This window comes from Arctopsyche grandis, chromosome 3 (assembly GCF_051622035.1).
Source record: "Arctopsyche grandis isolate Sample6627 chromosome 3, ASM5162203v2, whole genome shotgun sequence".
Taxonomy (NCBI): Eukaryota; Metazoa; Arthropoda; class Insecta; order Trichoptera; family Hydropsychidae; genus Arctopsyche; species Arctopsyche grandis.
In genome coordinates, this window is record NC_135357.1 from 17,108,290 (window position 1) to 17,131,207 (window position 22,918).

At 33.2% G+C, this 22,918-nt stretch overlaps 1 protein-coding gene across 1 annotated transcript in view; it reads right to left on the reverse strand.

Moving 5' to 3' along the window:
- Nucleotides 1-651: 651 nt before the first annotated feature.
- LOC143909138 (protein O-mannosyl-transferase Tmtc2-like) overlaps nucleotides 652-22,918 on the reverse strand; it is a 236,039-nt gene continuing 213,772 nt past the window's right edge. The window contains exons 9-13 of the mRNA XM_077427039.1: nucleotides 19,502-19,746; nucleotides 19,025-19,156; nucleotides 11,202-11,325; nucleotides 768-888; nucleotides 652-685 (exon numbers count right to left, since the gene is read on the reverse strand). Of these exons, the coding sequence (XP_077283165.1) occupies nucleotides 652-685; nucleotides 768-888; nucleotides 11,202-11,325; nucleotides 19,025-19,156; nucleotides 19,502-19,746 (656 nt within the window). The remainder of the gene's footprint in view (nucleotides 686-767; nucleotides 889-11,201; nucleotides 11,326-19,024; nucleotides 19,157-19,501; nucleotides 19,747-22,918) is intronic.

Sequence of the window (22,918 nt, forward strand, 5' to 3'; positions counted from 1 at the left end):
AAACCTTTGAATTTGCCGCATTATTCTAATAGTTTAAATACAATAATAATTAAACAGTAAAAATAATATTAGACTGGCAATTGAATGAAAATATTTTATGAAATATTTGTAGGCACTTTGAGATAGTAGGAAATATTTAAAATAAAATAATCTCTATTTTTATAAAAACTTCTTGAGAAGAATAATTGCAATTAAAATCAATCTTTTAAATAACAAAAGTTTAAAAAACAACTAATAAGTATTGTATAATGTTTATGATTTATATGAGTATATATCAATTATTGAGGCACTTTATAATGTCTCATTTGTTTTAAATCAAGACTCAACTTTTAATTGTATTTATAATACACATGGAAGCCATCAAGTCGAGTGTATCTTATAAAATCTTTATTTTAAAAATAATTATCATACATTTATATGTATATTGAAGAGAAAACCAAAGTTGACACAACAAATCCATCATACTTATGTTTGCAATATTTAAAAATTTCGCAATGTGAACTTTTTAAACAATTATAATATATTATACATACATATATATGTGTTTATATATTTTCTTTTTTAATAAACGGCGAAATAAAAAATATATATTCATAAGACGCCAGACATAATTCGGTTACAGATGCGTCATTTGGCGTCCCGGCCCTCTCATTACGTACAACACGATTTTGGAGCCTCCATAGTTCTGAAAAAACACAAATAATACATGTACAATTATATTTATACATTTTTTCACCGAGTTCTGTATAAAATTTAAAATATTTTACCTGCAATTCGATATGAGCATATCAAGCTCTCCAAACGCCGAATAAATCCTAGCTTGTTCTTCTTTGAACACCTCTCTCTTGGCCAGTTTGATATTGTGACTCTGCGCTTTGATTAAATCTCCTGAAAAATAAACGAAAACATCAATACGTGTAAGTTAATTAAGATATAATCAAATGCAGCTAGCTATTTTCATTTTAAGGACAGCCTATTACGAGAGGCGAGCGATAAGGGCCGAACTCGCTGTTATTTACACCCCTCAAATATATCATTACAACGCCAGCGTATATAAAAAACGCGTTACACACGCTGATAAAAAAATGGAAACCCCAAACAGAGCGAAGGGGGTGGCAACTAAGTGTTTATGGTACATTTCCGAAAAGTATAAATCGGCCATTCGTCTTGATCTGGTGCAGGAGAGAGGTTTCTGCTTACCAGGCCGACTGGCACTTAACTCGTTAACGGTCGATCATAATTTTTCCAGTCGAGGGCTTTTGTCGCGTAACGGCTCGCCGTGTGCACACCTAATTGCCGGATCCGACCCTGCCAGGAAATATATAAATACGTGTATGCAATACACATTGTGCATGTGTGCGAATGTCCCGCTCGTTTGTTCGCAACGTTACGACGCATAAACTGATGCTTGTAATGCTTTCATGGCTTTTCATGACCCAAATCGCATTATGGCCTCTGGACCCCTCTTCCTCCCCATCACCAGTGTGGTGATAAAAAAATGTATCGCATAAGTCGATGTACCGTGGCGACCGAAATCTCTAAAAACGTAACGTAAAAGTGAACGCGCTTATAATAATGCTCGACATTTATTCGTGCTAATCACTAATGCTTATATTGGTTTTGGGGGTCGTAAATATATACGAGGTCGTTCGCTGTAATAATAAACCAAATACACTCGAAACAATATTAGAATCTCACATATATATTTTTCTGTTTGTGCATTCTATTTTATTTATTTATATTGCTAAATAGAGAACGAGACATTCTTTCTTGTCTGTTTATTATAAGGAAATCAACAGATGTTATTATTAAAAAAAATCTTATGCCAGTAATAAACTTTGCTGGTTTAGTACAGAGTAAGTGCTTTCACCTCATAAAGGTGTATCTAAAAATTATATTGGATCGGATTTAAATGTAAAGCATGCAAATACATATGTGTACATTTGAACTACATACATATATTGAATACATTTATGAAGACTTTTTTGATGAATGTATGTAAATATGCAATTTTTACTATTGTGAAGCCTTAAACATTGATTATATGAAACTTCAGGAGCATGAAAACAGTGAATTATGCTTATTTGGAATGCAAGTTGATTGGGTCAGCTCGCTATTCGGAACAAATCCCAAGAAACGAAAATGAAGAACCAGATAGTATTCCTTCAACTTATCATGTGTTAGCCCGAAGTATTTACTATAAAGTTTATTTTTATTTTTTAAGAATTCTTCAAGAAGAGAGTAAGGTCTTTTCAAGCGATTTGTCGTGATTGATGGTGTGGTGGTAACAAGAGGAAGATAGAGAGCTTCAATACGCGATCCCGATCAAATTAATTCAGCAGCCGGTTGATCTTTTCAATGATGGAAAAATTTGGAAAAACATGATGATGTTAATAATGTCAGCATTTTATATTTATATAATATAAGTGAATAATAATTGATTTATTTAAAATTAGACTTTCCAGCTTCTAATTCCTATCGAAAATGAACGTGGGACGTTATTTTGATACCCGAGGTAATATAAAAAGGTGCAAGGAAGGCTACACGGGAGATGTGTGGATGAAATTATTTGAAATACATATGTGGGATGAGATGAATTTCGTAAAAAAATTATGCAATTTATGTTTTTATATTCTTCATGTATTATTTTTTGCATTATTTATTTTTACTTGAATGAAAATTCCGACATTCCAAAAATATTTTCTGTCCGAAATTTGCTTGCATGTTATATTCCACCCCATTTTGTACAATTAGAGTCTGTTGTTTGAGTCATAGGGCATTATATGTATACATAAGTAGCTTATGTTTTTCCTCGTTATTTTCCATTTAAAAACTCTGCGTAATCATAATGGTATAAGTATTAAATTAGTAAAACGACTTAACGAAATTATGTATACATATATATTAGACTAGTTTTATTCCCGTTGAAATTTCAACGGGTGCTTTCGGATTGATTCGCGCGTGATTGCACCAACACCTTAGAATTAATGGGATCCAGGATCAATACCCGCCGCATGCCCGCGAAAAATGAAATCAATTTTATTTTACGAATATCGTCAAAATATAATTAAAAAATATATGTAATTGCTTAATATTAAAACAAAACAAAAAATGGTTCAAAAACTCGCTAAATAAAATTATTATAATAACGTATTTTTAAATGGCGAAAATTAAAATTTTCAATTAATGTTTAAAAAAAAGGACAATTTGAAATTGGACCATGGCGTAATCGGTTAACTCCCAACTTGAATATACCTATATAGAGAATATTTGTGTTTGATAGGTGACCGGTTCGATACCGCGAATGAATTTATACAAAGTTTAGGCTTTTTATCGATTAATTTTGTTCGGTTAGTTAGGACACACACACACACACAGATTACCGTCTTTATATATATATATATAATAATTTATGTATGTAGATATTATGTATAATATATAAATATTTATAATATGCCAAGTAAAAATAGCTTGTAATGATTTAAGTAAATTTTAATATAAAGAGGCTATAATTTTACACAAATTCAAACAAGGTAATTATTATGATCAGTTGGTACGTGATGTGAAAATTTCATTCACGCAATCTTCGCGAATTTTCCGACGGAATCCGTATTTTATTTCTTGCGAGATTCTTTTCCTAGTTTATTATGTAATGTACGAGGGTTGAAGTGGAGGGTGTCGATTTTGTCGGTATCTTTTGCGCGCGGCGAATAAAACTGAGATAATTCAAGCGGGGATTTAGTGGAAATTTCTATTTGGAGTTTGTGTCTCAAATCCGGTGCGATGTAACTGAAATCCTCCCGTTTTACATCTATTACGGGAATTCTGGAGCCAACTGGGAGAGGAGGCTTTCGCGTTACACAATAGAGCTTCTCGCATGCCGTTGTTCGCCTGTCTCAGTTCGCCCTCAGGTGCAATGGCTCAAAGGAGGAAGTTACGTGCAATGGGGCGTCTTTTGGTGCGTACCTTTATACCTATACATATACATACAAACATTTAAATCAAAATGTATAGCTGGGAAAATGCTTTCATTATAAAATGAATATCTGAATTAAATCAAGATTAAAATTTTTCATACAGATACACCTAATGAATAAATGCGTCAATAGAATTATTGTATTTGGATAAACTTCCAAGATAACTATTTTTGAATCTTGTATAATTGTATATAGTACAGTCCAAGTGTTCACTTCAGTGCATTCATGATCATACTAGTTTGTTTATACACGAACTATCGGTTTTAGTTCAAGAGCCAGAAGTATGGCTCGGTGGTTGCGTTTATGTTTAGCACCGAGAGGTTACCGGGTTCGATTCCGTGCTAATCTTTAATACTGCCGGTCAGACTTAGATATTGGTGACTCCAAGTAGATCCTTTCGTATCAGAGTTTGCCAATTTATATATGTATATAAAAATAATTTATATATATGTATATAAAATAGTGTAAGGTAATTTATAGGCGCGCGCGCGTATTAATAGTTTGAGCGCTCATCGATGCCCGCCGTTCGCCCGCATCGAAATGATGAGTGAATGTGTGTGTCTTCGTGAATGGGTGTGTTTGTGTGTACGCTCCCGCGCATCTGACGCTGACGTCACCCGTTCCAACTCAGGCGATCAATACCAGGAGCATATGTCTGACGCTCAAGTCCTCACTTCCACGTTATCCCGCGTCTCCTCGACACGATCGTTTGTCACGCCACATCCCTACGCATAACATATGTACACATTATATATCCCTGGTATTCAAAAATTTGCTTTTTTGAAATCTCCATACTTGTTGATGCACTCGACCATACATACATACATAAAGTCACAAACAAACATACATATATCCCGTCCGTTTTAATATATATGTAGATAAATATATTATATTGCAACCCAGGGTAAGCGTATATACAAAGAAGATGGGATAAACAATCGAGAATACTAACATTTATGACTATAAGTTTGTGCATGAACAAACTAGTTCGTTTGTCAGTTTGTGCTTTTGTGTATACTATAACTGACCTGATTGGTTCACTGCACTATTGGTATATACTGTATTATTTAATGTATTTCATTCCTGTATATATTTAAACTACGTATAAGTAATGCAGGAATACAAGTCCTTTGTCCAGAAACGGGTTGTAAATATGTACATATTATATGTATATGTATGTAAGTCTGTACCTTATATAATGTTGCACCATTTGAGTTATTATTATTATTATTGGACATGAAATTTCTATTGAAAAATGTGTGTACTTTCTTGATGACATTATGCGAGTAATTATATGTAGACAATTTCACTAATCGGTTTTTGAAATGATAATAATCATTACAATTATTTTCAAATTTTTGCTCACCGCTCAATGAATCAAACATTTTTTTTACATGTAATAATTTTACATATAAATTTTATACACCCATATTTTTAAAATATTTTTTTGCTATTAGTGTTTATGCGAGTAATTATATGTAGACAATTTCACTTAAACACTAATAGCAAAAAAATATTTTAAAAATATGGGTGTATAAAATTTATATGTAAAATTATTACATGTAAAAAAAATGTTTGATTCATTGAGCGGTGAGCAAAAATTTGAAAATAATTGTAATGATTATTATCATTTCAAAAACCGATCAGTTCGATAGGACTAGTTTCAGTTAGATAGAACTAACGCTGTTCAAAAAATACACAGACACACATAGTAACGGAACAGACACACAAACACACCCCCACACATTTTTACATATCATGAAAGCGTAATCAGTGATCGATTCTGAGGTTGGAAGCAGTCAAAATCTCGAGTTAAAATTTTCGCATGATCCCAAAACTTCATCTATTATTACTTCGTACATAAATAAAGTTAAAATATGTAAAAAATGTTAATTGTCCTCACCGGGCCTATAACGTTTTTATAGGCACACATGGTATTTTTGCATTTTAAAAAAATAGTCCTCATAAGTTTGTCAGTCATGTATATATGTATGTATATATACTGCGTTCTGCAACCTGAAGAATAGTTTCAGAATTGCTCCTTATTTCAACAAATCTTCTCGGTTATAATGTACGTTCGTGGCTCGAGATCAATTTGCGAAGTCAACAATCAAATTTAGCATAGGAGACCATATGAGCATGGTATTTGCAAGGGCATTCCGCAGCTCAACAGTGTCGCGGTATGCGTGTGTTTACCGTAGGGCTTGATTTACGACGCGCCGCCCCCCGGCCACCGCCTGACTGTTGGCGCCCCCTCGTTTTGCGGGCACAATCTACGCAAAATCATAAAAGTTTTCGCCGATAAATCACATCGCGGCGGCAACGCATCCGGCTTTTAAGTGAAACTCCACAAAGTCCCCAATCTCGGCCACGTGTACAGGTGTTGCTCACAATTCATTGCGATGGTTTTTTTTTTAAATTTATTTGAAGCTCGAGTGAAATGTTTTTAATGAAAAGTTCGCTCTTTTGGTCGGTGCTGCTTTTTTTTTTTAATTTTGACCATCGTGATACTTGTTCGTTAAACGAGGGCTTTAAATTTTTGTTAAATGTGGAGTTGGTATGACTGTAGAATATAAATGTGCATACATATGAGCCTACACATTTCTTAATTTCGAGAAATATTTTGCAAAGCATTAAACAATATTTAAAAATATTGTTGGCCTGTGATACGTTTATTCTGCTTTATCCGAGATTCTGGACATATCGAATTAAAATAAGTGATAGCAGTTTGTCAATTAAGTCAAACAGGAGTAGTGTTTTTAGACTTAGACTTCCACCACTTCCAAATATAACGGCTCATATATTTAAAAGAAAAGAAAATTAAATTGTAAACTACAGTTAACTATCACAAATGTTGATAGATACATATATACATAATATATATAAGTATGGGTTTGAATTTGTTTTATAACAAGTTTTAAAAGGAAAGCCGCAAAACGAATAGAGCACTTTAAAAGCGAAAAGTGTTTCCGCGCAAAAATGTCGCCAGTTCAAACTGTTAACCAATTTATCTAAACAGTTTTCCGTTCGAACAACAATTTAACCGACTGAACGAAAAGAGAAAAGCTTTTTTTCGCTTTCATAGGAAGAAAATTGTTTCGTGAGTAATAAAACGAGCAATTTCGAGCGATGCTGACAAACAAATATTTTTTACCAATTTCGGCATAAAATAACACGTATACGTACTTTCTTATACATCTATGTACATATGTATATGTTTGTATGCAATAAATCTTTGACATACTACGTTTACATTTCCTTCGATAATAGCCATTTCGTTTTATTTATTTGAACATTAAACTAAATGTATAATATTCCACTCATATCATATTATACTTAATTAAAATATCTTCACAAATTCAGTATTGGAATCAATAGTCAGATGTATTTATTGTGATGTTTATTGCTTTAAAATCCTTATAAATAATTAACTTTAAAAGAAAAAAAATATATATATACACACATACATATTATACAATATATATTTTTTACTAATTTGAGCCAAAGTCCAATTTTCAGTTCCAAAAACAATATTTCTGTTTGACTTAATTAACAAATTAGTATTAATTTATTTTATTCGATATGTCCATCATTTTGGAAAAGCGGAATAATCGTATTACAGACCACCAGTATTTTTAAATATTGTTAAACGCAAAACATTATATTTAATGTTTTGCGTGACATATCTCGATATGAAGTTAAGTGGACTAACGCCAATTTGGAATATAACGTCTCTTTTTTCCCGTGATATTATGGGTTTATTTCGCCAGTTTTTCATTTCCCCACGTTTATAAAGATCACTTTTCTATCTCATTGAATTGGAAAATTTTTTTTTTTATCACATTGAATTGAAAAAGACCTGATTTTTATACTAAATTTGGGCGAATCAATACTAGATTATGAGTAGACAGCTAAAGGCAAAAAACTGAAATATATTTAAACGATAATTATAATATATTTAAACGATAATTACTGAAATATATTTGAACGATAATTACTGAAATATATTTAAACGATAACGATAATTAACAAGAGCAAACTAAAAACATAGATAAAGTAAAAAATATTATCATCTTTGAATTAATTATGTCAAACTTATAATACAGATTGATTAGTCTACATTCTAGTTACTCAAAACCGTACTCTTGTTCTCCATATATATAAATGACATACCTATTCCAAAAAACTGTCACATAGCTCTATATGCAGATGATACCGCTTGCTTCACAAGTAGCAAAAAACCAGACACTATTCTTAAAAATCTTGAATTTGCAATTAAAACAATGACTGAACACTTCACTAAGTGGAAAATTCAAATTAATCAAACCAAAAGAGACGCCATATTCGTTAGTGTTAGAAAACATAAGCCTACTTCAGATCTGAAAACCCCTCTGGAGAAAGTCTGAAATGGCAGTCAGTAATAAAATATTTAGGACATAACGTTCGATAAAAGAATGAGATGGGCACCTCACATTGAGGGAGCGAAATGCAAGGCGATGCGGGGTATATCCTCAATATATCCAATATTTAATCGCCATAGTTCTTTATCAACTCAAAATAAAATAAAATTATATCGCGCGCTCATATTACCATTATTAACCTATGGCTTCACCTGTATGGAATAGCGCCTCGAATACTAACCTTTCCAAGCTCCAAGTAATACAAAATAAATCCCTAAAAATAATTTATAATACACCCATATATACTAACTTGAAAAAACTGCATGCCATATACAATATTCCATTTGTTACAGACATTACTAACAAACTAACCAGTAGATTCTATGAAAGAAACAATAATAACCATACTGACACACTTGTGAAGAGTCTCGGTGATTACAACAAAATGTCTATATATACCCTTCAGGTATAAACACAGATTACCTAAACACAATCTGCTTTAGGTCATCGACTTTAGTGAGTCTTTAATTAATATTATGTATTAGATGTATTATGAGCATTTATAAGGATTTTAAATAGGTTTTTGAGCTCTTTTTCCTATTATGCTGTAGATTAACATTAGAATAATATAATACTATGATTACTAACCAAACTGTAAAATAGAAAATTATCAGTAGATCAGTAGCTATTAAAATAGATATAAGATGTATTGTGAACATAATCTCGTAATAATAAAAAGAATTTAAAAATCAAATCAAAACCGTGATTTTTTAGTTGCTCAGTTTATGTAATTAATTATCTATTTCAGATATCAAGTTGTCGAGTTGTAAATTTGATTTACAAACATTAAAAAACTTTGTCTTGATTAGAGAATTTAGTGAATTATTTTATTAGATGTAGGTAAATAGGCCATTGACTTATTTTCAATATGTATGTACATATGTTTATCTACATATATATTATACATGTATGTTATATGATTACATAAAAATACAAGAATTTTATTTTTATAAACAACATGAAACGAATGAAAACATTCCCTCTTCAAATGCGGTTATCGAGTAATTTTTTGACATGAAAGAAAGCTTTTATGAATTGATTTAATTTTTTTTCAGAATGCACTCAAGCATTGACTCGTCCGATTTTCATTATCTTTTGAAGATGGAACTCTCCGGAGCGTCATCATTAACCATGAACAAAGCAAAATTTCATTATCGTGAAAACATTAAGCTCGTCCGACCAGAAAGACATTTATTGTCGTGTCTAATGGAATAGATTCGATCCGTACGGCGGGGAGGTACCTCTCGCGCGCCGTTACAACAAAGCGATGTTTTTCCGGCGGATAAATTGTAACTATTTACGAGAGAAAATTTGGTCGTTACTCAACGGTCGCTTTTTAAATAATTCGATTTTTCAAAGGCTTCGTTACGAAGCGAATTTATTACCGTTGCTATGTAAACGAAGAAACGTTTGTAAATTTTTCGATACACTTTCGTACCCATCACATACGTACATAGTTGCTGTCTCGCTTCGACCCACAAATGGGAAGGTTTTCAACGGGCAATTGCCATTTTGACAATAATGGTCAAATGGTCAGTGGCACAACAAATCAGTTGTAATTGTGACACTAGACAAAGAGCAATAATAAATCCACCATGCTGTGTAACGCCGTCGAAATCCTCCGCATTAGCGCGAGGCTTCTCTAACAATCCCAACTGAAGAGCTTTCACAAAGCTTAAAGTTACTTAAAAGAATTTCCCAACACTTACTTCAATGTCTGACATTCAATTTTAATGAACCAAAAGAACAACAGATTAAAAAAATGTAATAGGAGTTTAAATTTATACTACTGAGCTGCAATAAAATTATTTTTAAGAGCCTTTTTACATGGTATGGTATCATTAAAATAAATTAAATATTTTTTATCTATATAATACAAAGCTCTTTTGGCCAAATTGTGATTATGGAAGGCAGAGGCTAAAAAAATATATACAAAAACGGAAAATTCGTGTCTGGTGAGAGCAGATAGCGTTCGTCTCCTCATTTGTTGTGTGTGGCCCTCCTGCCGGAACGATACCAATAAGGAACTTATCTCAATTAAGGAGGACTTAAGGGAGTATTAGGTCGCTACGAAAGTTTACACCGTGATTGGTTGCTTTAGCCTATAAGACTTGTACGCGTTGGCCGCCGCATCCACCATAACTTTTTCTTACCCGGAAAAGTTTTCTCATCGTGACCGGATCGTACGTATCCGCGTTAAATCACGTGCCCCGCGAGAGGGGTTGAATACGGGTGAAAAACGGAGAAAAAAATATTATTTAGATACATGTATAAAAGGAGCGAACCATCTATCGCGCACCACCACTGAGAAGATTGGTCGAGAGAACGTATGTGCGACCTGGGGGGAAGGTAGTCTGTGAAAATTTAAAGTTTTCGCATTTTATTGCAGTTGGGTAGTGTGTTCTCGTGAGATGGCCATTCCGCGAATTGATGATGCAAATTGTCTGAAGCGAGCCATTCCAAGTTTTCGTATGGCCCTATCGATCCGTCAGCACGGCGATATCGAGACAATAAAGAAAGCACTCAAACGAGAGCTTTTCGTAAGAGGTCAAAAACAAACGACACGACAACAATCGCAAACAAAAGATATAAACACAAAGTTTCGCATATACTAACGTGGACGTAGAAGAGCGACACTTTTCGCTGCAACGTTATAGAAATTGAATTTCCATTAAATTAAATCTATTTCCCCCCGAAGACTATAATATAGTGGTAGCATGACGATGGATACAATGGTATTTGATATAAATAATTTAAAGCTTACCTAACAAAAGTCTTTTGGAATGCCATAAAAAGTCTCTTCTCGATCGTTTGGACTTTTCCAAGAATCCGCCTATCGAAAGTAGTGATCTTCTATAACGAACTTCTGCAAGCTTCACTCTCCCTCTCTGAAATGACAAAAATCAAATAAAAAACATTAGTGTATGCAAATTTGTAAAATAAAACTAATACATTACGTTTATTATGAAGTAACTTTTATCGCTACTACTTTTTTATGCTGCACACATTTTAGTCATAATGACTGAACAAGTTTATGTGTCATTTTCTAACGCAAATTATCCTCTATCGTGTCATGTCACGATACGTTCGTAACTTAAATGAATATGATGTTCAGTTTTTCGATCGATATTTTAAGTTACATAAAAAGTATCGTGACGAAGAAGAGGGCATAAAGAAATAGCATAACATGAGATCTCGTAATTATATTTATTATCAGCATAATACGGAAATGGTGTCTATTTGTTTTTCCTAACGAGAGCGATGCTAATCTTAAAGCTGTTATGATAATGAACGTAAATTACGAATAATTTTTCTCCCTTGGGCATTTTTCCCATCATCAGGCGGAAGGCTTAAGTAGACACTTCCAGCTTCGATAGTAACAATGTCGTAATTTCCTTTGACTGCAGAATTGGAACTCGTATTTGAGTTTTACGTACTATTTTATATATTCTTTCTTTCAGATACTTCGAAATTAAGTACAAAGCCTTAAAATTTATTATGATTTCGTGTATGTGCAAAAGTTTTAAGTTTTTTCATAAAGCTTCATTTTCTCCCAAAGAAACAGTTTCCTCAGAAAGATACACATTACCTACTACGTCTAATGTACTTTTAATGAAGTCACGTTTCGCCTTTCCAAATTATTTCTACTTTAAAGTACATATTTGGCTCTCAACTCAAGATTTTCAACAAAATTGAAGTTCTTTTTTATCAGCGACATTAAATCATAAAAAGCTGGAGTGATATATGGTCCGTCTTCAGAAGTCGAAATCTACGTTTTACTTTAATAAAATTCTATGCGAAAAAAATGAACGTTTTCAGGTATTAGCAACGGGTAGGTGCGTGCACGTAAACCACTCGTCCGACGTAATCTCCTTTTTTTTAATTCGGCTCTCGAATAAATTGCGACCTTTTCACTAATACTGTGGAAAACTTGATGGAAATTGATGGTATGTAATATATTCCCTGTATCCAAATACAAATAGAGGTTCTATTGTTGCTCGGTTATAAATTGGGACGCTTGAAAAATACACCAATTTCCTTCTACGGTTCTTGTAATGAAAGAAACTAATTCATATATTTTCGTGCCGCACGACCGCCGAGCTTTCCTTGCGTTTAATTATATGCCTTTTATATAGACATTTTTACAAAGATTTGATTAAAAGATCCAACCTGCTTTTATTTCTATTTTAAAAATAATAAAAAATACATCACATAAAAAAGAAGTAACGCTGTGAATTAAAATGAAAAAATAATATTTAATAAACTTCAGAATTTACTTAAGCGTACTTTTTCAGCATAAAACTGACGAATTTAATAATAATAACGACTTTTTGAAGCATAAATTATGCAAAATGCTACTAAAAATCAGTTTGGGAAAATGCGCCTTTTGCTACGCTCGAGTACATATCAAAATATTAATTTGAATATTGAAAAACATGAATGTATGAAATCTACGCTTTTGGGCGTTTTTACTCAACGAATTTTCTTTACTTTAAAAGAATATTATTTATTTTTCGCGTATTGAATAATTATAAAACACTTCATGGAAAACAAAAACAAGATTACATGAATATTATATATCAATATAATTAATAAGATTTGTATTAATCAAGTTTACATAATTCAACTAAACCAGCAACATAGCTCAGTATTATATTAAGCGTATAATTCTAACAATTGGTTCGTCACGGGCCTTATCCAGTGCTGCTGGCCAGACCTTCGATATACATATGTACATACATATGTGACTCGAAATCGATTATTTCCTGCCAAAGTTTGCATTTCACCATTAATTTAATTCAATTTTAAATTCATAATAATATTATCAATTTAAAGTACATACATATGTATGTATGTTGGCCATAGGTGTAGCTTTGGGGTAATCCCGTAATGAAATTTACGAAAAAAGTTAAAAACGTATATTTTAAGTGAAAATTAAATTTATCTCAAAATTGTTAGTAATTTTTTTACAAAGTCGATTTTTTTATTTTAATAGAACACTCGCCTTTACACATTGCAACAAAACGACGAGTGCAATTATACACACACAACACAGTCAATTATACAATGCGAATTCATACAAACATCCACAGTGACATATATCGAGAATTTTTTGCAGCATTTTGTAATTAAATTGGTGAATTTCAAGACTCTGAAAAACTTGAGATTAGCAAGAGAGATAGGGAAGGAGATGCCAATTTTTACAGGAAGCGTTTCAATAAAAATCATAAAAAATGGCAAGGTCTGATAAGAAACCATCAACCTGGAGTCACAAACCAAGATCTGGCCAGCAAGACTCTAGTAGAACTCGAACCCGTGACCACTCTGCTCGAAAGCATAGTATGCTAATCACCAGTCCACGTCGCTGGTTAGTTGAATTACATTAAATTGAATAAATATTTCTACTCAAATATCGAATGATATACTTTCTAGTAATCGTATTATAATAAAATTTATTGATATAAAACTTTCCGGCTAACATTAATAATGATACTACTCGAAAACTTCACACGCACTTCACTTTTATGGTTTTATTATAATTGTTTATAAACATTGAAGTGAAATATTATACAGTTATGTGCGATGGTAATAAACAGACTTTGACGTACCTAAAAGTTACTTTTGGCCGGAAAATTTCGTTCGAAATTTTCAGTACGAGTCAATTCAAGTTACGTAAGAGTTTTCTTATACAAAATTAAAGTATGAATTTACGTTTTCGAACATTTTCAACTTTATCCAAATCGATAACTGAAACGACGCTCAAAGAGACTTTGATACATTAGATGTATAAAGCACATACCCACTGATATAATATACATAATATGTAGAAACGAGTCGCGAACAATATCGAAAGCTTTCATTACATACATAGTGGAGCGAGGAGCCGGAAACCGCGCGTGTATCGGATATAAAATAGGCGTTCGGAAATTACATTTGTTAGGCAACGCGACGCCATGCGAGCTTTTACACACATGTATATATAAACGAACGTGTGTGTAATTCGGTCATAAAACTGAAACCTTAATAACGACAATGTTCGAGTTCGTATATCGCGCAACAGAACGCTTTCAGATGTTTCAGCGGAAAGATATTTCGTGTTCAGGAAATTAAAGAGTTCTGGCTGCGCGGTCTCGCTACGTGATCATTCGAAACAATGGTGAATTGCGAACGAGCATACGGGGATGTGCGATTTAAAATAGCGTTTCCCGATTACGTGATTTAAATTTTCATACGTTTCCCTACCCGCACTCTGGCTTCCTTTTATTCCGAAATCAATTCGGGCTCATTTCTATTGCTTGAAATTAACGACGATTTCCACCCCCCTCCCCTAGGTATGTGTGTATTATGTTTGTGGCGTAAATGAATTTTTGTTCACGTAATGGTCTCACGAAACTCGACGACAGCTGTAATAACGCGACATTAGCCCGAAATTGCTACAGTTTTTAAAGCTGTTATTCTTTGATGTCGACTAATGATAAATGCGAACGGCGAATATGTATGGGAAACGATACGCGATCACCTATTATACCGAAAATATCTCATTATGCGACTTTGCAATAGGCGGTTTATGCCTTTTTCTAACGCGCATTTGTCACATCATGCCTATTTTTCATTATAGTCACACAGTTACATCATACGAAAATAGAAACACATACTTTTTATGGTATCGATTCGATCTACATTAATATTAGCACGGAATGCGGCATTGCTAACAGAATGGATTTAGTTTGGATCTGTTGAATTATTCATGTAAACATTGTATTTTCTAATTTATAAGCCCAAATTAATTTACGTTTAGGATTCTACTTACCAAATTTTCGCAATTCTATTTTCCAGTATATCTTAGTCAAAAAAGAGTATATGCTTTTTGTATGTAAATCCATATACATATATTTGAAAGTGACGGAAGACCAATTTCCAGTTCCAAAAACACTACTTCTGTTTAACTTACATAATTCACAAATTGTTGTCACTTATTTTAATTCGATATGTCCAGAATCCCAGGTAAAGCAGAACTAATGGCGGGCCACCAGTATTTTTAAATATTGTTAAACATTTTATTTAATATTTTGCGAGATGTTTCTCGAAATTTCATGCCATGCCATTATAACGGCTCATATCTAAGCTTTATAGGTCTTTTTAGGCTTTATAGACCTTTATTCATAAAAATAAGTGGATTTAGTTAATATTTTTTGAGTTTTAATTTGAGTTTATGATGGATCATTATAATTATATTGATTTAATATCATTTTAATATTTTATTTTATTTCTCCAAATATGTATATTGAATGTAGGGTCTTCGTATTTTATACATCCGTCATCAAAACCTCTATGGTTCGAATTACATATGTCATTACGAAATAAAAACATTGATCAATATCAACAGAAATAATTATTTTCGCGAAAAGTCCCTTGTTTACTTGCCACACAGATGCGAGGGAGAATTCAGAACGCGCCACTCTCAACGCCCAGTTTGAGGATGATATCTGCCATGGAATGACGGCCTAGCTTCAGCAGCTATTTTTTTCATTTCTTGGAATTTTTTTATATTATTCGACATTTAATACATGATAAAATGATTTTTATAGCTACATAATTACAATAATTAACTTCGCAGATTTTGAATTATTTTAAATTAAGCCACATTTTTAACTGGACAGTTGGCATCCAGCATAATGGTTTTCTATTACACAAAGGCAAGTTTTAAAAAGTTAAATTTAGTGTTTCGAGTAAATGACATAATGGATAAAAATATGATATTTTGGCCTGCTTATATTTCTGAACATTCATAATTTTTTTCAACATTTTTTGTGTTCAAATTATAAGAATATACCCAAGAAAGCTCTCAAAAGTCTTTTGTTTTTAAAATAATCACAGGAACATGAAAAAAGCTGGGCACTCTCTGTATGGTAAAACGCATTTCTTGTAAAACGGTGACTGTGAATTCAGTCAAAACTTATCATAACCGACCCAATTAGACTGCAATAGTTGAATATTGAGCTTTTTTTTTATTGTAAAAAAATCGAATATGTTCTGAAAACATGTGTGAAAAAAACCCACTTTTTCGAAAGTTTCGTCGAGATAAATAGATTCGCTTAAGAATCAGGGCATTGTTCAAATAAAAGTGGTTTGTAAATAGATGATTTTCTTTATTTCACGTTTATTTCATACGACACAATTTTCCCATTAGGTTTATCGATATGTTTATCAATATATATTATGATTTTTCAATAATTTATTTAAATATATTTTTGAAACACTCAAGTCCTGGTGCTTGAAGATAATACGCAACAAATCATTGCCATTCTGAATCACTTTGGTAAGTTCTCACAAAGCCTGATTCTTATCTCTTTAGCTGCTGGTAAATTATGATTAAGCCACATTTATAATATATATAAATATATTTGCATCGTGTCTTATGAATGCGTCAACATGAAAATAATAATCAAAATCGCCAAAGCCTAATAAAATGAAAAAAATTGCACAGTTTTCAAAAATTAGTGAAATCATTACGCTAAATATTGTATGAATGGTTGAAAATGTCGGGTTGAGTTGTAATGGGTTCGATAGATATTTGTAAATGTACTTATTGTAAATACAAGTATTTCATAACTGTTATAAAATTAAAATTTGTTCCGTAAATGAAATAGTTAAAAAGTTTTCGACGAAACAAGTTATTTCGTTATATACTTGAATATTTTGTTGAAGAAAGTATTTTCATTAGAATTTTTTCTGAATTTAAAAGTATTTAATAAGGCAAACACGTCGCTATTTACAATTCAACCCGAGCAATAAATAGTTGCTTTAAATATAATTTTCAATCAAACGAGAACAGCCGTATTGAGATAAAATTTCGATGTTTAATGCCTTTAAATGCAAAATTAATAATCTAAAAATACGGGAATGTAAGAATACATACACATACATATAATATATAAACATATAATATATACATATAATATATACACATACATATAATATATACGATTTGCTTTCGTTGTGATAGTCGCTTAAAAATGAGCCTTCGCATCAATTTCTCGTTTAAAAGCAATAATAGCACTTAATAAATTCCTTGCCGGCGTACATAACGAAGGCACGTGTGCTTAATTTGTAAGCTCGTTCGATTTGCATTATCCAACTTCTCGGAAATTGGATAACGAAATTAAATAAAGTGCGAATATAAATAAATTTTCAACATCCAATTATAGTAAGAATCGAAGAAGAGATTAATAATATTTCAATTCCAATACTCGATTCACATTGAAAATAAAATATTCATATAAAAATACTTCATAATATTTATTAGTGCACGCATTCTTACAAAGGAACTGTCAGTTGACAGGCTGCGCATGCACACTATCACTGTGACGTACGTACAGTTGTACGGATTGACTCTTAGAGCCGGACCACACTGGGTGACTTTCAAGCAACTTGGTCTTTTAAGCAACTTTTTTTTTATTACATTTTATACCAGGAAGGCCTTACTGGTAAATCACAATGCGCCTTCCTGGCAAACATACAGCATTTTTATAATAAAAGTCGCTGAATTACAAGACACTGAAAACTCGCAAATTTACGAGACATATATGAATTGTATATCAATTTTATTGTACATTAATCATACTCAAATAGTAGTAGGAGGAAGGTTTTTTGCCAATTTTTAATCGGGAATTGTTTCAACAATGAAATCAGAGAAAATTATACAAAACGATCGACCTGGAGTCACAAATATCCAGGTCTCACCAGCAGCACAACAGATATACGCAAAAAAATTATTTTCAATCGAGGTCAGCTCATGGGATCAAATCCGGCGCCTCTCGGTATTAGACAGAAGCTTAACGATCGAGCTATGCTGCTGGCTAATTTGTTGCCCAAATGTAGTTGTTCGTGGTCACTCAACTTGGGCAGCAAAAAGCAACCACAAATATGTATACTGATACCGATAATGTTAAAATACACTGAGAGGCACGCGGCACGTGCAGAAAAAACACAAGCACCATTCCTGAGGCACGCAGTCCCAAAAATCACCCTCTGGAATTTTTTCAGCGATATTTTATCTTTGTATTGACATAGGCTTGACAATGATCGATAACGGTTATTTCCATATTTTAAGAAATATAGAAGAAACTAATAAGGCCGTTCGAATTAACAATGAAATGGGAACGACCTTCCTTGGCTGGAAGCCACGAAGACGTGCTGTGTCGTTCTCTTCAGTGTGCTTTCAATATGTGACGATACAGTCACACGTGTTCATAGTTGTTCCCTATTTAGTCGCCGGCGACTAATCACTGTGTGTGGAATTATAACGCTGCACATTTTAAGAGAGGTTGCTGTCACCAACCAATAAAATCACCGTGACCAGACTGAACGCTGGCAACCTGTATCACTGGTTGGGTGATTTTATGGCTTGGGCAGCCAGTGAGCTACCCGGTGTGGCATAATCCATACAACTGCGTACATTTGATCTGGTCGCGCAACAGAATCAATGACCAAGTTGTTTTCGTCACCCGGTGCGGCCCGGATCTTAGTCTTTTATACATAAATACAAAGATCATATGAGTATGAAAGAAATGTTTCGATTCTTACCGCTGGTCTTAGTCCATGAACAGGGGTAGTTTTACTATAGGGGGCCGCTGCTAATGCCGCCCTTCGGTATCGTTCAGCTTCAGCCCACTTTTGAAGTCTTGATAGTGATTCGCTCATCAAAGCGTACAGCTTCTGCGATTGAAAATAAATCTAAGTATTGTAAATCTAGACTAAGGTTCGTCATATTATTATTTGTAAATAGTATATGTATGTGAGTACTAGTATAAGCGATGTTGTGTATAGCGTTGATTCAAAGGCATGTCTATACTAAGTTTGAAATGTTTGATTACGACACTAGTTAAATATTTGAATTGCGTTTGCAACCTTCTCGACCGGCGGAAGTTCTGCGAACTTTGCAAACTTCCAAGTAATTAGCAAGTTTTGGTGGGCGTCTCTTAGACAATTGTTGATATTAGGTGTATGTTTGTACATATGTGTGTGTGTGTGATTTTATCTAAATGGCGTCGCTGTGATTACCTGTGGATGATAGTCAGGAGGGGCGGCTTTGATGGCCGCGTGGTATGCCTGGAGGGCTCGCCTTGGACGCTCCTGTGCTGCGTGCAGGGCGCCCAATTGCTGGAGTGCTGCTGCACGTGCAGCGGCGTGCGAGCGCGCATCTCGTACCCCTGCTCCTTCGAGACGAGCGCCCCTGGCTAAGATGCTGCCTGCAGCCGCGCACCGCCCTGTAGCTGCCAGGGACATGCCCATGTTCACGTACGCCACTGTAACACATGTTAATATAGTAATATTTGATCGGATTAACAATAGGATGCCTAGTTTTTGAAAGACGGTCTTTGAAAATATGGATCAAATGTTAAAACTACCAAAGATTGTACTAAACGAATTGAATTTGATTCCGTTTGTCATTATTACATTTAAAATCTCAAGATTTACCCTGAAATTATCTATTATAACTTATGTGTTAGCTAAAAATATTTAACTCCTCATTAAGTGAGATTAAATGTTAATGCATATTTTGGAGATACCAATTATGATAGATAAGCAAAGGCACTCGATTTATATACGATGTTGTAATTAAATACATACATAGATTAAATATAGAATACTAGTGTTTTTACCCGGCTTCGCTCGGTATTTGTAATATAAACCTCTTAAACATAGCCAATCTAATAGTAAACATTTTATTAAATTTATTTGAATAGTTTTATTTTATTTAAATCTATTTGAATATTCATTTGTTCGATGACGTCAAGGATTTACGAACCAACATTACATATTTTCTTACATACTTTCAAAGTCTCTTTCGAAATTATATATTTGATGTAGAGGCTCGAAGCTTCTGATAAAAATGATGTAAATTATGAAACTGATAAAAAATATTGTAAAATATAAATGGAAATAGGCAGAAATAAATTGACAACATAGAAAGAGATGAAACATTGGATTTAGGATAGAGCACAACATCTAAAGAATTATTTAAAGATGAATGTTATATTCATCTCTGTACATATGTATGTATGTATTTTTCATTTATAGAAATATATAAATTCTAGTTGAAGATACATACATATTTTATCACTTTTAGTTTAATTTAAACCAATCGAATTTTGTTTAATTTTTAATTTTCACCGTTTTTTATTTTCTTCTTTATTTTTTTGTTTCTTTAAATATTTTGAGTAGCATGTGAATTAAATATAAGCAAATCAAAAATTCAAAATATATGCTTTTTGTACGTGAATTCCGTTGGAGAAATGTGTGAATGGTGGTTGTAAATAATGATCATTCCTTTCCTTTGATTGTACTTTCCTTTTTATTAAATCCAATATGAAGAGGGACTGCCGGTAGTGTGTGGTGATTAGCACATCACCAAGCTAGTGTTAAATGAACACTGCTATACTAAGCGATAATGATCCACCGCCGATAGCCCTCTATTTATACATACATATAATATATAATGGTTGGGAGTGGCCATAACAACTTGAAGAATGTCCACCCGTTATATTTGAAAGTGGCGGAAGTCCAATTTTCAGTTCCAAAAACACTATTTCTGTTTGAAATAATTCACAAATTGTTGCAGCTTCTTTTAATTTGATATGTCCAGAATCTCGGAAAAGCAGAATGAACGTATTACAGGGCCCCATATTTTTAAATATTGTTAAACGCAAAACATCATATTTAGTGTTTTGCGATATTTTTCTCCATATGAAAAAAAGTGAACTTATGCCATTTTCAAATAAAGCGGCTCATATATACATAAGTGTACATATGTATATTCTTGTTTATGTATATATATTTATTATCTGGCCATAGTGTCATACTGGGGTAACCTGTGAAGATACTGGTATATGTTTATTAAAATAAAATATAATATATACGTATGTATAATATATTATAACATTATATAAACTCAATAAATTCACACACTTGAAGTATTATCCATACGTAAATTGTGTTAGAACTTTTCGTGTGAGAAATTCGATGATGCTTCGTAGCTGCGAGCGGTTGACTTCGAATTTTTCGAGATTTCGTCAAGACTTCTCCCCCTGACAAAGTGGTTTAATTTTCGAAGTTTTTCAAAATTATTAGATTTCTTCCGCGGGCGTATTTTTTTACTCCGTGACGTTCTCAAACTTTTCACTCCGTGCAGTGGATATTTGCTCAAATTTTCCGTGTAAAATTTCCAAATTGAACATTGGTGAAGTTTTCGCGTAAAGAATCGCAAAAACTTTCCCTTATTTGCTTTGGGAAACATCACGTGTGCCGAAAGATGAAGTTTGTTCCTAATTTTACCGGATGAAACGTCTCAATATGTCAAAAGCAATATCAGCGCACTCAAAAATTTCAACACCACACACTTTGGGTTTGGTATCACTAAAATATTATACACACTTCAATTTTAATTAGGTTAATGACCGAGCACTTGCGACTGTGCAAAGTTTAAAGCCTTACATTTTCCATATTTTTCTCAAGATGTACAGTTTCAAAAAATATAACAGTATAGCGAGAGAAAGAGAGAGAATTAAGGGTAGGTGGATAAGAGAACTGCGGCAAAGTTTTCCCGGGGAAGCGCACGACTTTGGCCAGTTTTAAAAATATTTCTTGGAGAGAATGTGCAAAGTTGCTACGAATAAAGGCGATGGTTTCTTCCCACCCCTCCTCAGACGGCCTGTTTCAGTAGATTCGCTTCAGAGGGAATCGTTGAAGGGAATAATAATGGTCCAGTGTATTTTTCTGCACTTTTACGCACAAATGGCTCTTTCAAAAATCCAAGCATCAGCTTCCGTTTAATATTCGTCAGGTTTCCAAAACGTACATCATTCAATGCGGCTATTTTAGAAGACAATTTTAAAATTTCCTTGAGAGACTTACGTTTTTTTTTTTTTAAAAGTCGTTGTTTCTTTCCATGATGGCCTTCTATACATTTTTTTCGTTTTGCGCTTCATCGTCGCGTTTGTAAAATGTTGCAAAAATCTTTTTCTCTCGACGAATGAAATGGCCAAAAAGGAGGAAAAAGTTGTTTCTGTAACGGACCGTGCCTTTATCATCGACCAGTGATAATGCGAAACAACTCTCGTGGAAAAGTTCGCGAGGAAATGAGCGACAAACACATTGTTGTATCTCAATAAACAAAAAAAATTGTACGTCACACAAACAAGTTTTCGAATAACTAACGACACTTTTTATGATTTGTCCGAGAAGTTATGCACTGGAAAAGTTTATTGCGGAAATACCATTAAATAGCAAGTAGGTATAGTACACAGAAAGACTCTTTGGCAATGAGATGGATAATACAATTGTATATTTATGGATCAAATTAACGCTTTTACTGAACCGTGCAAGAAGAAAAAATCAGTCTAGACATTTTGTTCTTAATCTAGCCGCCCTACTATATAGGATTTGCTTGTAAAAATGGGGCGGACGGGTGGTGTAGCC